We start from the raw sequence: 16,554 nt of genomic DNA, 5'->3' as shown, positions 1-16,554 counted from the left end.
TCTACACAGATTGCTCCAGAATATATAAAAGGACAACAAACACTCGCACTTATGTTATGAAGCTAGCCTAACCCTGATTCCAAACTGTATTGGTATTGGTCTGTAGAAAATTATGGACGATTTAGGAACTAGAGGAAAGTTGTATTTTTCATCATTGCTACATCGCACCCTGACTGGCTCATCTCCTCCCCGAGACCCTTCTGCAAGGGGATCTCCAGTGGCCTACAAATGGACTTTGGGTCTCCACTCCACACTCTCCCCATCATTCGCCATGGTAAGATTTTTGTTCTAATCATACCTTATACCTGATCCTTTTGACACTTTGTGGTTGCATAGGCTGGTGTACTTCTCCCATGTGGGCTTTGTTGCTTCTGAGCTAGATGGCCACTTGTTTACCTTCAAGGTTTTAAGACCCCAGATGCTATACCTTTTGATAGCTGGGCACCACCAGCTTTCTTCGCCACATTTGCTTATGCACCCATTTGTCTTCAGTGATCCCTTCGACACCTTGTGATCACACCGGCTGATATGTTGTTCCATGTGGGATTTGTTGCTTCTGAGCTAGATGGCCGCTTGTTTATCATCACGCCTTTAAGGCCCCAGATGCTATATCTTTTGATAGCCGGGATATCTTTTGAAATGCTTCCTCCCCGCCCCAACTATCACAATCTGAAATATACCTTGCAAGTCTGGCTAGACCAGAGGATGTACACTGGTACAGATAGGAACTGGAAACACAGGGAATCCAGGGCAGATGATCCCTTCAGGACCAGTGGTGAGAGTGGCGATACTGGGAGGGTGGAGGGAGAGTGGATGGGAAAGGGGAACAGATTACAAGGATCTATGTGTGACCTCCTCCCTGGGGGACGGACAACAGAAAAGTGGGTGAAGGGAGACGTCGGACAGGGCAATATGTGACAAAATAATAATTTATAAATTATCAAGGGCTCATGAGGGAGGGGGAAGCGGGGAGGCAGGGGAGAAATGAGGACCTAATGCCGGAGGCGTAAGTGGAGAGGAAATGTTTTGAGAATGATGAGGGCAATGAATGTACAAATGTGCTTTACACAATTGATGTATGTATGGATTGTGATAAGAGTTGTATAAGCCCCAAATAAAATGATTTAAAAAGGAAAATTACGGTCCAATAACATTTATGAACATAAATGCAAAGTTTCTCAACAAAATCCTGGCTAATAGAATACAACAATATATCAAAAAAAAGAAAGAAAGAAAAGAAAAAAACGAAAAACAAACAAACATGATGAAGTTGAAATCATACCAAATATTCAAGGATGGCTGAATATTAGGAAAAAAATTAATGTAATCCACCACATAAATGAAATAAAGAATGACAACATGACTGTATCAATAGATACTGAAAATTCTTTGACTATAGCTAACATCCATTCTTGATTAAAACAAAACAACAACCATAACACATGACAAAATGAAATAAAGGAAAATTCTTAACACAATAATGACCCTATTCAAAAAGTCAATGTCCAACTTTTTGATCAACAGGGAATAATGTAAAGCATCATGCCTGCAGACAGTAGTCAGACAAGGAAGCTCCCTACAACCATTTTTATGCAATATTGTGCTGAATGACTAGACATAAAAGATATCAAAGGAATATAATTCATCAAAGTAGTAAAACTATCACTAGTCACAAGATACAATTTGATATGTAGAGAACACCACTGACAACACAAAAAAGATGGTTGGAAGCAGTCAGAAGATTTGGCCATGTGGTTGGATAGGAGATTAACATATAAAAATCAATTGAATTCTTGCATGCTAATGATGAGAGCTCTGAAAAAGAAATCAAGAAAATAATCCCAATTACAATAGCCACACACAAGATGAAGTAACTAGGAATCAAGCTAACCAGAGAAACAGAAGACTTTCACAAAGTAAACTACAGAGGACCATTCTAAGAAACCAAAAGAGACCTTTGCAAAGGTAAGCATATCCTATGTTCATGGACAGGAAGGCTCAATATCATGAAAATGTCAACACCACCCAAAGTAATCTATAAATACAATGCCATTCTCACCCAATTTCTAACTTCATTCTCTAACTATAAAGTAATGATTATCTTCATATGGGGCAGAGAGAGACCCAGGATAAGGAAGGAACTATTAAAGAAAAACAAAGTAGGAGGCCTCACACCACCAAAGGGCCAAAAATCATTTACTAGAAAGGAGAGAGTCCCTTCGATAAATGGCAAAATGGGTAGAATTGAGTGTCCATCTGATGTTCAAAAACGAACTCAAGATGACTCAAAAACCACAATGTAAACTTCAGAGGTATGAAGATCACCAATGAGAAAATAGGGATAAATGTGAGGGGTCAATTCAGGGCATACGCATACATCAAACATCAGGAAGGAAGCACACACAATAGAAGACAAAATAGATGAGAAACCTACTAAAACTATTACCCCATGTGCATCCAATGACATCATCAAAGGACTAGAGGAAAGCCCGTGGAATGGGCAAAAATACATCTAGCAATGACCCAGAACACTATAAATAATCTCTAAAATCACAATACTGCAATAGCTCTGTAAGAAAAAACAAATAACCCAAATAAACAGTGGGGAAAAGACAGGATAATTCAACAAAAGAGATGTTCGAATGGCAAATAGTCTCATGGAAACAAATTCACAATCATTAGTCCTACTAGAGATGAAAATCAAAACAATAATGAAATCTCACCTTACACCAGCAATATAAGCCCATGTCCAAAACGAACAAACAAACAAAAAAAACCAGAAAAGAACAATTGTTGGAGAGATTGGAACTCTAATTTAATGCTGGTGGGTCTGTAGATAGGTACAACCACTCTGGAAATTGATATGACAATACCATCAAAAAATGGGACAAGAAATTCCATATTATCACTAAGTCTGTGTTTAATGTATACCCTAAAAATCTAAGAGACCTATCAAGAGCAGACATATACACCCTCATGTTCACCAAAGCACTGTTTTACAATTACCATAATTTGGAAGCAACCTGAAATACTACCAGTAGAAGTCTGGATAAAGAAACTTTGGTACATACACACAGTGGAATACTCTGCATCTCTAAAAAACATAGAACCACAAAGTATTTTGTCGTGGTTTTCCGAGTAGGGAAAATGAACAAAGAACAAAACAGACACACACACACACACACACACACACACACAGACAATACAAGACTGCAGAACAAAATAGATACAGACAGAGACGGCACAAACCTGCAGCCCCGACGGACCATAGCACTTTATTTTTATCTACTAAATACTGGCAGTGTTCCCCCATAAGTTCACTATTCCCAAGCTTGAATTTCTCATAGCCTTGACAGAGTTCCATATTTAAACCCGTACCGCTCTTGTTCACTGCTCCCAGGGAACACTACATGCAGCTGTTCCCTACTGTTTGCAGTTGAAGGACATCCTGCACTCGTGTGCAAGCTGCCAGGGAGAAAAGGAAGCAGTTTACAAGAACAAGCTAGGACAGCCGTTTGCGAACTGTCCTAAATAGATACCTGACGGAAGAAAAGGTCCTCCTTTCACGGCTCCTTCATATCTCATGACATGGATGTACTTAGAAAACATTGTACTGGGTGCAGCTAGTCAATCAGAAAAGGACAATTATATGAGACCACTACTATTCTGATAAACACTAACAAAGAACCTGGCACCTGTTCTCAGATCAGGGAATCATTTAATATGGCCTCTCAAACACTATTGTGATGTGATTGTCTAATGCTTATGAATATTTATCACTCTCTTATCATACATCGGAAAAAATACTTTTTCACAGAAGGCCCCACTTCAGATGATGTCATCTGGCATTTAGCAGGAAGCAGGAAAGGCTTAGTAAATCCTGCCATCTAGCAGTTTCCTGTGGTTACCCTGGTTTAATAGACTGTCCTACAAGGCTGCTAGTAAAGGGACTGAAATACTCTCTTGGCCTTAAAGCTGAAACCCTCTGGGATGGAGGAAGTAGATGACTGCTATCCCATTATCATGTATTTTGAAGTTATGGGAATGTATTAAAATTTTGTTTTTGAAGTTCTAGAATTGGCAACCTAAGACCAATATACATTTCCATATTCTCTTTGCTATTTGTGACATGTATTAGTTCTGCGGGCATGATCTACTTTAGTGAATGAATGGTATTGAAATTTTTTTGGCTTGTGTACAACCCTTATTGTTTTCAGTCACTTAAGTTTTCAACCTGTATAGGCAAACATTCTCTGCCCAATAGATTCAATATACATGTACATATTCCTTTTCACTCTAGTATTTTAACTTCTATATCATTAGCTGGACTATAGATATTCATAATAGAATTACTAAATGTCCCTTGTATGCTACTCAAATTAATTTTAATAACCCGATAATGCTGCCTCTAAAGAAGATGAAGTATATATAAAATTTTGATACAGGAATGGATTTGAGCTCACATGTAGCTGTAAGCTCTAATCCAGGAACAGTTTGTTTTGTGATGTGGCCTTCCCCAATACTTGCCAAAATACATTATCACTAAAGATCGGAGGGGTAGAGCTAAATATGATGAAGAAACCAGATGGTTTCTGGTTATCAGAAAGAATTGCAGCACCTGGGGTCTTAATGATGTGTCTGTCTTAAGCAAGTAGCCATCTAAATGAGTCCACATGGAAGAAAAAGACAAGAAAGAAATACAAGATTAAAGTGAGAAGCAACTCAGAAACTTGCTCTCTATCAAACCATTTCTAACGCAATTGGAAGAAATGATGACTGAGGTGAATAAAAAATTTCAAAAGGAAGCTCAAGAAGATAAAGTTAGATTTTGTAATGAAAGGTGCAAAGACCTAGAGCTAAAAAAAAAAAACCTAAAAGGAAAAACATGCTAAATATACCGTAAACTGAAAGAACTCAAGAAAAAATTCAAGCCTCGGGTTGAAATATTGAAAGATTCTAAGAGAAAAGGGATCAAAAGGATCTGACCGGATCCAAAAGGAAGATGGAAAGACCACATAGAGTCACTGAACCAAGAAGAACTCGTCAGCAGTCAACCATTTCAAAAGACAACATATGGGCAAGCACCAAAGGTACGGAAGGAAGAAGTCCAAGTGGCACTGAAAGCATTAAACTAAAACAAGGCTCCAGGGATTGATGGAGCACCAATTGAAATGATTCAACAAGCTGATTAAGAGCTGGGATCTCTCACTGGTCTATGCCAGGAAATTTGGAAGACAGCTATTTGGTCAGCTGACTCGAACAGATCCATATTTTACCCATTCCAAAGCAAGAGGACCCAATAAAATAATAACATTAAAATCACATCTAAGTAAAAGTTTGTTGAAGATTATCCAACAAAGGTTGCCACAGTATATGAAAGGAAACTGCCAGAGGACCAATCTGGATTCAGAAGAGGACATGGAACAAAGAATATCATTGCTGATGTCAGATGGTTCTTGGCTGAAAGCAGAGAATCCCAGAAAGAAGTTTGCTTGTGTTTTATTAACTATGCAAAGGCATTTGACTTTGTGAACCATAACAAACTACGGACAGTCTTGAGAAGAATCGGAATCCTAGAACACTCCCTTGTGCTGATGTCTAACCTGTATGTGGATTCTGATGTCTAACCTGTATGTGGATGAAGAGGTAGTTGAGTGAACAGAACAAGGGAATAATGCATGTTTTAAAATCAGGAATGAGGTATATCAGGGTTGTATCTTCTCACCATACCTATTCAATGTATATGCTGAGCAAATAATCAGAGAAATTGTATTATATAAAAAAAGAATCAGCATCAGGTTTGGAAGAAGGCTTATTAAGAACCTGTGGTTTGCAGATGATACAACCTTGCTTGCTGAAAGTGAGGAGGACTTGAATCACTTGCTGATGAACATCAAGGATTTTCAGCTTTCAGTGTGGGAAGACCAAAATCCTCACCAGTGAATCTATAGTTAACATCATGATAAATGGAGAAAAGTTTGAAGTCGTAACAACGTTTGCCTTGCTTGGATCCGCAATCAATGCTCATGGAAGCAACAGTAAAGAGTTCAAAAGATATATTACATCAAGTAAACCTGCTGCACAAGATCTCTTTCCAAAAAAAAAAACAAACACTGCTATCCAGTGGATGCTGACTCAGAGCAACCTGGTGGGACACAGAACTGCCCCTGTGGGTTCCAAAACCATAACTCTTCATGGGTGTAGAAAGGCCTGGCTTTCTCCAAAGAAGTAGTTGGTTTCAAACTGCTGCCCTTGCAGTTAGCAGCCCAACACGTAACCACTATACAAGTCCTCTTTAGAGTATTGAAAATGAAGGCTGTTACTTCGGGGAGTAAGGTGTTCCTGACCCATGGTATTTTCAATTGCCTCATATGCATGTGAATGCTGGACCTTGAATAAGGAAAATCAAAGAACAATGGATTCATTTGAATTGTGGTGCTGGAGAAGAATATTGAAACTACCACAGACTGCCAAAAGGACAGAACAATTTGTCTTGGAAGAAGTACGTCCAGCATGCTCCTTACAGGCAAGGATGGTGAGACTACATCTCATGTACTTTGGACATGTTGTCAGGAGAAACCAGTCACTGGGAGATAATACTATTCCCCAGTAGAGGGGAGGGACGGTAAAAAGAATGTAAGGCCCATGGCAAATGGATTGATATGCAGTGGCTGCAACATTGGGCTTAAGCAAATTAATACTGTGAAGATGACTGTCACAGCTCATCAGAAATAGATACAGATATGCCCAATATTCCCTAGTAATGCAGCTGAAAGGGTTACTAGGTATATGGGGAAAATAATGACATTTTGAGTTTCATAAGTAGACAATATCTACTTATTTTATTGGCCACAGATCATAGATCTAACTTCACGTATAAATATGTTTTCTGACTTTCTCAGTGAAACTCGACCGGCCACAGTACTCCAGCTCCTTAGGTTGTGGCATGAATGCTTAGAAGATAGAATCTTCATCGTTTATTCTGTTCCCACAGGGATTATCATATTAATGCTTTTACTGAACGTCCCTAGGTTATGAATATCAGGCTTATGAGTATCTCCTACTTGACCGTTAATGTTATTTATAATTACTCTCACTTTGAAATGTTTGAAACAACCAAGCATTTTCTTGCTTTAACCAAAAAAGCCACTCCCCTCGAGTCCATTTGGTGACCTTACAGGAGGATAGAACTGTTCCATCTACTGGGTTAACAAGGCTGTGAATCTTTACACAGGTAGACTGCCATGTTTTTCTTAAATGGAGTGTATAGTGGATTCGTGTACTAATGTTAGGGTTCACAGATAAGTGCTTTTTATCACGGGGCCACCTTGTACTAAATTAAAGCAAAATAAGAACCATAAAGTCTGGTCTCAACTTACCTGCAATTCAACTTAAAGACACATATAGAAATGAATCTTGTTCAGAACTTGGGGAAAGCCTGTATTGCTTCTTAAGAGATGTGTGACAGTAAATATGCATGAATGCTGAATGAAGCTCCATGTAAATTTGCTGGGTGGAATTTGGTTTTAACAGAATGAAATAAATATGTTTCATGTCAGTGGATGAAGAGCTCTCATATATGTCCTTCCACTTTTAGAAACTAGCCTGTTTACTTTTACAAAATATAATACCTTGTACTTTGATCTCCCTTTTGACCCATTTTAAAATTTTTTTAGTTTTTAATAGTATATTCTTTGTTTTTTATTAAGGTTTTTCTATGTTGTTTATTTGCTTCCTGTTTGTGTTTTGTATGATTTTCTGTATGTAAAATCCAGGATCAATAAATCTATAAAGACCATAACTACTTTAATAATTACTTAGGAGCATGAAAAGGGAAGATTTGGGGAAATGGGTCACTAATAATAATGAGTATGAGAAAAAAATATTCTGAAATTGATTGTGGTAATGGTTGCACTGCACAACTCATTATCAGTGAATGATTTAATTTTGTGATATGTAAAGTATATGACAATAAAACTATTTTTAAAAAACAAACAAATAAAAATATCTAGAAATTATGTCAATTTAAATAATAATAATCCTTTTATATATAAAGATTCCTAAAAATAGGGGTGTATGTGTGTGTACTTGTAGGATGAGATGAGTTTAAACAATTTTGTGCACATTTAGCCATTTAAAGGACATGGGTAAAAGACCTTTGATTCTAAACTAAAAGTATTCAAACACACTTTATTTCTCTTTATTTAAAAAATAATAATCTTATGTAGTTCTAGGTTTCCAACTATAGTTAACGAGACAGATTTTCTATTTAATATTTATTACAATAAAAATATATATTACTCCAAAACTGAATTGAATTTCCATTGAGGTAATTATCATTTCAATAAAATGTTACAAAAATAATGATGGAACACCAGTGATTTTAATATACATGATGAGCATTTTAAAAAAATCTGTACACAAAATGAATTGAACTTATTCTGAGAAGTAATTTATATGGGTTTTTAGTAAAAGTTTCATTTTCATTATTATTACTTAGAGGCTCAGTCTGGAACTTACATGCTGTTTCCTTAGTCTATTCATGGCTGATTTCATCTCCTGATTTCTCAGGGTATAAATAATGGGGTTCAGTAAAGGTGTGATGACCGAGTAAAATACAGAAAGAAATTTATCCACTGAAAAGCTACTAAATGGCCACGCATAAATGAAGATGCATGGCCCAAAGAACAGAGTGACCACAGTGATGTGAGCAGACAGAGTCGACAGAGCCTTGGAGAGTCCACCAGAGGATCGTTGCCGGACGGTCACCAGAATGACCGTGTAGGAAATGAGAAGGAGCACGAAGCAGACGAAAGACAGCAGTCCACTGTCAGCAATGACCAGCAATTCCAGAACATAGGTCTCAGTACATGCAAGTTTCAGAACGAGAGGTAGGTCACAAAATATATTATCTATTACATTGGGGCCACAGAAAGGCAAGGTGATAGTAAAAACCATCTGGCTCATCGTGTGCACAAAACCCACGCCCCATGACAGCAGCACAGAGCCTGTAAGTACCCGGCGGTTCATGATGGTTGTGTAGTGAAGAGGTTTGCATATTGCAATGTACCTGTCCACGGCCATAACGATGAGAAGAGTCATCTCGCCCCCTCCTAAAAAGTGGAGGAAGAACATCTGAGCCATACAGCCCCACAAGGAAATCGTTTTCTTCTCACTCAGGAAATCTGTGATCATCTTAGGGGTTGTGATTGTGGATATGATCAGATCAAGAAAGGAGAGATTTCCAAGGAGGAAGTACATAGGTGTGGAGTGCAGGTGAGAGTCAAAGGTTACTGTGACCACAATGAGAAGGTTTCCTGCCACGATTGCTGCATAGGCCAACAAAAATATGAAAAAAAAGAAAACTTCAAGTTCCCAAGTGCTGGAGAGTCCCAGCAAAACAAACTCAGATATCATTGTGCGATTCGTCGTATCCATTAGTTTGTGTAGGAGGTCATCTGGGAAAAGTCACCATTTAACCTGTTCTTGAAGCTATAGAGACATAGAAAGTGAATATTTCATTCCTAGAGAGAAATAGAGAAGTTGGGAATTTCTGAAAAAATGCAGTTTAAATGGACATTTAACTGACTAATGCATGCAATAGTTAAATCACTACATATTTAAAGATCCAGAAACCTGCCAATGGTGAACATGATTGTCAAATTCTGTACATGTAGATTATGACTTTATATGAATGTATTTCTTCTATGATTCCTGAATTAAATGCTCAAAATATGTCAAAGGACTACTAGTCAACTGAATTAGTTCAAGTGAATAACACAATATCATTTAACGTTTGGTGCCCCAAAGCTGCCTCTGTATGGTAGCCACTGGATTGCTAACCACAAGGTCGGTAGGTCACTCCAGTTTGCTCCCGTAGGGATTTATTTACAGCCTCGGAAACCTTTGTAGGTTCTTCTGGAGTCTACCCGACTATGACCGTGGGTTTGGGGATTATATTCAATAGGATCCCTGAGGGTGTAGTGAGTTGCAGTGGACGGCTCACCTCAAGCGGCTGGAACTCACCTGCCACTCTGGGGGCAGAAAGCTGAGGCTCTCTGCTCGAGCAAAGATTTACAGCCTCAGTAAAGAAATCGTCCCATCCTTGTTTGCTCAAGTAAACATTTCCTTACCCTAGAAACCAGTACTATTCTGTCATAAACGGATGCTAAGGGTCAGGATCCACTTGATGGCAGTGGGTAAAAGTAGTCAGTTGTCTCTCCCTCTGTCTCCTCCTCCAATTGGAAATGTTCAAGTATGCACAGGTATGGTATACTTAACATGTATAGACATGGTACACCTAACTCAGCAAATTATGATTCTTTCTCCTCCCAGATATCCTCTATTCTTAGCCTTCTCTTCCATGCCAAAAAGATATACCAATGATTTCATTTGCTCCAAGTTTTAAGCTGGACATAGTCTGTAATAGGTTCTTAATATGCTACCTCTTCCAAAATTATATTAGTGTTAAATAAATGTTCTAGAGACGTTTATTGCAAAGACAACAAAAAACCTCACAAATGGACCAATAGAGAGCATCATGGTAAATGGAGAAAAGATTGAAGATTTCAAGGATTTCATCTTGCTTGGATCCACAATCAATGTTCATGGAAGCACCAGTCAAGAGATCAAATAACACTGGGAAATCTACTGCACAAGACCTCTCTAACGTGCTGGAAGCAAGGATGTTACTGCAGGGACTAAGGTGTGCCTGACCAAAACCATGGTATTTTCAATCATCCCGTATGCGTGTAAAAATTGGACATTGACGAAGGAAGACTAAAGAAAAATCAATGCATCTGAATAATGTTTTTTTTGTGAAGAATATTGAAAGTCCCAGGAACTGCCCAAAGAAGGAACAGATCTTTCTCACAAGAAATACAAACAGAATGCTACTTAAAGGCAAGAATGGGAAGACTTAATCTCACTTACTTTAGATATGTTGTCAGGAAAGACCAGTTCTTGGGGAAGGACATCGTGCTTGGTAAAGTAAGGGGACAGAGACAAAGAGGAAGGCCCTCAATGACATGGATTGATACCGTGGCCGCAGTAGTGGGCTCAAACATAGTAACAATTGCACAGGTGATGTGTTCTTCTGCTGTCACAGAAGGTTACTGTGAATTGGAACCGGCTCAATGGCACCTAGCAAGCAGGGAGTTTCTGGATAGCAGGACAAATGTTTCCTAGTGCCCAAGTTGTTTCTCATGGATACTCTGTGACTTGTACTTTGATTCCTAAAAAAACTCCAATTTCCTTTGACCATTTTTCTGAATTTAGAGTTGTTAGTCTCCTGTTTTGTGTTATTTTTCTCTTGTTCTTTAGTACTCTGTATTTATAGAGTCTGAGTAACTCATTCCCTTCCTACTGGAATGGTTATTTTCTCTCATACAATGCTTTCATCTGACATTACATTTTCTGTGTGTGAACTACAGACTATGTGCTGCCACTGTTGGCTCAGTTCTGCTCCTAGCTCTATAATCGACTGGTCTCAACTTGACATGAGTTTCTTTGCCCTAGTTTCATTTCTCTTTTTCCCTCTGTACTTTAAAAAATTGTTATGCATACACACACTCATTATATGTTTTAGTTCTCAAGCAGAAGGCTGGAATGTGGAAAATCTGGTCTGAATTTCAAATTTTTTGCTTAATAATTGATCAGATATTCAAAAGACATTGTTTAACTAAAATATCAGAATTTCCTTTAAAAAATGAATTAATTTCAGATTCAAATTCTATTCCTAGCCTCAACATTTACTAAGGAAATCTGCTTAGCTATTTTGAACATTGATTTATTTTTATGTAAGAATAAAATATCAACTCTTCAACTACATAGAATGTAAGGCTTATTTGGATGTAGATATATCTGAATACTTCATTGTACATGTCTATGTGCTGTGCAAGTGTATTGACAAAATTATATTTTTTAATACCCTCTCATTTTCTAATAATTATGAGAATACCCAGACTCAGAGATCAATGAAAACTTTTTTTTCCTGAAAGATTGTTAAGAAGAATTGGTATTAATGAAAGCATTTTCTCTATCAACTCTAACTTATAAAATTATCACATTGCCTTCTTTATAAGGAATTGTCATAAAAATTGATATTCTTATTTATGTAGTAATTGAGTTTACATGTTAGTTGTGAAATTATTTTCAAAGCAATTCAGTCCTTAATCTTAAAGTCCTAAATCTTAAAGATAAAAATCTTGAGAAGCATTATACAAGTAATTTCAGGGTTTAAAGTTATATGCATAAATTTTGAAAATTAAAAACAGAAAAGAACATGTATCATGTAAAATATGTTTAAAAATTACAAGCTTTAAAAAATAACAGCTATATACATGGCTTCAAAATTTTTATGATAGATGATAACATTCATCAGGATTTAATGTATGAAAAATGCTTTTATTAAGATACAAATACAAATAAAAACCAATAAAAATTCTCCTTTTTAAACCGTTTAACCTCAAATGGAAAATTAAATATTTAATAGTATGTATTTAATTAGCCAATGATTGTGACCGTGATACAGGACCGGGCAGTGTTTCTTTTGTTGTACATAGGGCTGCAGCTATTAATCTGATTTGACTTGAAGGTACCTAAAACCAAACTTTTAATTGACATTGGAGTGAGCATGAACTTGAATGAGATATATTGGAATAAAAAGGATTAACTAGGGCTTGTTATCTTTGACAGAGCTAACTCTGAGAATGGAGTGAATGCCCTGTGATTAAGGAGAATTGCTTCTAATGCCTTATACATGACTTAAAGATAAGAAATCACTTCATTTCTTTCAACTTTGGTGGTAAGGAGAAATTATGTAAAGAATATTCAAAGCTATGTGTTTGTATTCAATGACAGTCATTTTCATACATTTCCACAAAAGTATTTAAACAAGAGAGCTAGTGCATGTTGAAATGTATAGCTAACATATATGTAGGTGTGTGTGTATGAATTAGGGATACATCATTTCTAGTCAATATGAGTGTTTGCTTTTCTTTTCTTTTTAAAAAATTAAAGTCTGAATTCATAACCCATAGATAATATTCACTTATAATTTCACCAAAGGAAATGTTTGGTAAGTACTTATCAATATAACCAATCTGACTACATAATTCAATAATATACTTTTAAACTTAATAGATAAAACCTAATTATTATACCTAAATGCACAAAGGGCTTTTTCTCAAACATTAAAATAATTAAAACATATTAGAAGAATTGTTTAACTGTTACATGGAAAAGAACAAGTGGGTTTAGATGAATAGGAACTAGTCTATAGTTGCAAAATTATTTTTTAGTGAATATCTTAGCAGCAAAATTAGGCAACTGTGTTGACTAAAAAGCCATAGATCAAAGAAGTACATGTGGAATTCAGGGTAAAATGAAAAGAAAATTGCTGAATGTAAGGCATCTATCACTTAGTGCTCCATAATTAAAAAAAAATTAAAATAAATACTCCATGTAGGAACATAAAGATAAGTCAACTGTTAAAAATTTTGTGATAGTTTTACTTTTTATCTGAAATGTTATATCAAATTTCAGACTTATCACAAACTTAGTAAAGGAAGAATCTAATATCACAAACTTAGTAAAGGAAGAATCTAATTTTTCATTCATATTTTCTAAGGCATTTTATAGTTTTTCCCCATGGATTAAAATAATCATGTTCATATTCCAAAAGCTCAAGTTCAGACTATAAAACTGACCCCTCTCACTCAGATGTGAGCAACATTTGTGTATCACTTGTGGAGTAGCTCTTCTGTTTCTTGCTGAAATTGGATGCAGCTTTGTAGATACTTAGCTAACCAAGATTACCTTTATATTGTTGCTCTCTTCATCAAAATAATGTGTTTTCCGTTCAGCTTTATTTTTATGTAAAATATCTATTCTATCAGAATACACAAAAAATAATATTCTGCTAGTGTTACTAGTTTAACCTACCAGTTATAGTGGATTCATAACCTCTTCAATGAGATGCAGATAGTGAGATTTTGATTATATATGGGTTATCTGATTTACCTCCAGGAATACACATGACTATAATCTTTAGATTAAAAACAAAAATGATAGGAAAGATGTACAGAAGATGCAGACCGGTAATCAATCACCAGAGGGGATTGTTAAAATAAACGTGTTGGTTTTCCCATGGGTTTAGGGCAAAGGGTAATTCTCTCATTATTTAAGTGGAGTACGAATTCATCAAGTTTATCAGTCATGTGAATCTTCTCTAAAAATTTCTCTAGAAAGCACTTGGTCTCATTGGTATGGGGAGGATGAGCATATTTATAGAATGTTTCCTACCTATCATATTTATCACAGATAATGGATTTGGGAAAGCTCTAATTTTATTAACTCGATTTTATAAATCTAAATATTTATTAATTAATATGGTAATTGGAGGCTTTTATTCATGTATAGTTTAAATAAGCAGTATAGACACCAAGAAAGGTTTAGAAGATGATTCGTAGACTTATTCTTCTGTAACGTAAAGAACACTGCCCTTTTAAGATATAAAGGAGAAGAGAGCCTGCGCTGTGCTTCCCTCAAGCTCCTTACTTAAAAGTGATAAGATCCTTGGAGTCCAACATTCCGAAGATTTAGAATTTCACTAAGTCATTTGTTGTCATGTAAAACATCATAAAATATAAAGTATAATAGGAAGATCATGGAGGCAAATGTATTGTTTTAGGGCAAAAACTATACATAATTAGCAAGGACTAAACAGTTCAATTCAATAGAAGCCAATATTAACAGCGATACTAACAGCTGACTGAAGAACAATGAAGGCAATACTGTTTCAGTGGGAAAATCTTAACTCTCAAATGGGAGAGATGGGATTGATTGCTGGCCATTGCACCGCAGACATGGCTACCACTTAAAAGTTAGGGGAAGTTTGAATGTTTGCTGATTTAAGGTGTCAAGGATTTCATTTTACTTGGATCCACACGCAATGCTCAGGAAACCGTAGTCAAGAAATGGATAGCATATTGCAATGGGCATCTGCCACACAAGAATTCTTTAAACTGTTAATTTAAAGGTGTTTCTTTGAAGAGTCAGGTGTGCTGCAGTTCAACCATGAATATGTCAGTTACCACAAGTACATGTAAAAGCTGGACAATACCTAAGGGAGACCAGAGAAGAATTGTTGCATTTGAATAATGGTGTTGGTGAAGGATATTAGAAGTACCATCAACTTCCAGAAGAACAAACAATTCTGTTTGCAGTACATACAATATGCATGCTTCTTAGAAGTGGGCGATGGCAAGATTTCCTCTCATATGCTTTGGATATGTTAGTAGAAGGGACCAATCTCTGAAGGAAATAATGCTTGTTAAATAAGAGGGCCAGGAAAAAAAAGGGAAGAACCAGGAGGAGATGGATTGACACAGTGGCTACAACAATGAGCTCAAATATAACTATTATGAAGATGGTACAGGACTCAACAGTGTTTGGGTTTTTTGTACATAAAGTAACAATTTGTCTGCAATGATTTGAGGGCACCTAAAAACAGCAACCACATGATGCTGAACAAATTTCAGCAGAACTTCCAGGTTAAGAAAGACTAGGAAGAAGCCAATAGAAACCCTGTGACTCACAGTGGTCCTATCCTATTATAGGCATAACCATGAGTTGGGCATACAGGAATGCAAGTAACAGCAACAACTGAATAGCAAAAAATAACATTACTTCATTGGCATTGTTTTTACATCACCTATGGAAACTTTTCAACTAGTTCTCCAACAGTTATATTGTTATTGCATGCCAGTCAGTTGATTACATATCACAGTGACCCTACGCAGACCACAGGAGCCATTGCCAGGTCCTTTGTCATCCTCGAAATTGTTCTTCTGTTTGAGCCCAGTGTTGTAGATACTATCTATGTCAATCCATCTCCTTGAGGGTTTTCTTTTTTCCACTACCTTCTCTCTTCTCAAGCATGATGTGTTTCTCTACAGTCTCGTCTCTCCTGAAAACATGTCAAAAGTAAGTGAGACTCAATCTTGTCAACCTTGCCTCTAAGGAGCATTCTGACTGTACTTTTGCCAATGTATTTGTTGTTGTTGTTGATCATTTGGTAGTACATGGAAATTCAATATTCTTTGCCAGCACCACAATTCATATACATTGGTTATTCTTCAGTCTTCCTTATCTAATGCCTAACTTTCACATGCATATAAGGCCATGGGAAATACCAAGGCTTGGGTCAGGCCCACCTCAGTGTTCAAAGGAGCATCCTTGCTATACAACACTTTAAAGACATTTTGTGCAGCAGATTTACCCAATGCAGTCCATTGTTTGATCTCTTGACTGTTGCTTCCATGAGCATTGATTGTGGATCCAAGCAAGACAAAATCCTTAAGAACTTTAATCTTTTAGCTGCTTATCATGATGTTACCTATTGGTTCAGTTGTGTGGCTTTTAGTTTTCTTTACATTGAGCTGTAATCCCTATTGAAGGGTGCAATCATTCATCTTCATCAGCAAACATTTCAACTCTTCCTCACTTTCATCAAGCAAGGTTGTATCATCTGTACATCATAGGTTGTTAATA

The 16,554-nt window shown here is 36.6% G+C and overlaps 1 protein-coding gene across 1 annotated transcript; it reads right to left on the bottom strand.

Annotated features, from left to right (window-relative positions):
- Positions 1-8,496: 8,496 nt before the first annotated feature.
- LOC101655939 (olfactory receptor 4K13-like) lies at positions 8,497-15,701 on the bottom strand. The gene is made up of 2 exons (XM_004698843.2): positions 15,696-15,701; positions 8,497-9,444 (listed from the first exon to the last, which is right to left on the bottom strand). Exons 1-2 carry the CDS (start codon positions 15,699-15,701, stop codon positions 8,497-8,499), a joined length of 954 nt encoding a protein of 317 aa, XP_004698900.2.
- Between the last annotated feature and the right edge of the window lie 853 nt (positions 15,702-16,554).

This window comes from Echinops telfairi, unplaced genomic scaffold (genome assembly GCF_000313985.2).
Source record: "Echinops telfairi isolate 266 unplaced genomic scaffold, ASM31398v2 ScPeMD7_18;HRSCAF=68, whole genome shotgun sequence".
NCBI lineage: Eukaryota > Metazoa > Chordata > Mammalia > Afrosoricida > Tenrecidae > Echinops > Echinops telfairi.
The sequence above is the reverse complement of the archived record's forward strand: the minus strand, read 5'-3'. Positions and strand labels throughout refer to the sequence as shown.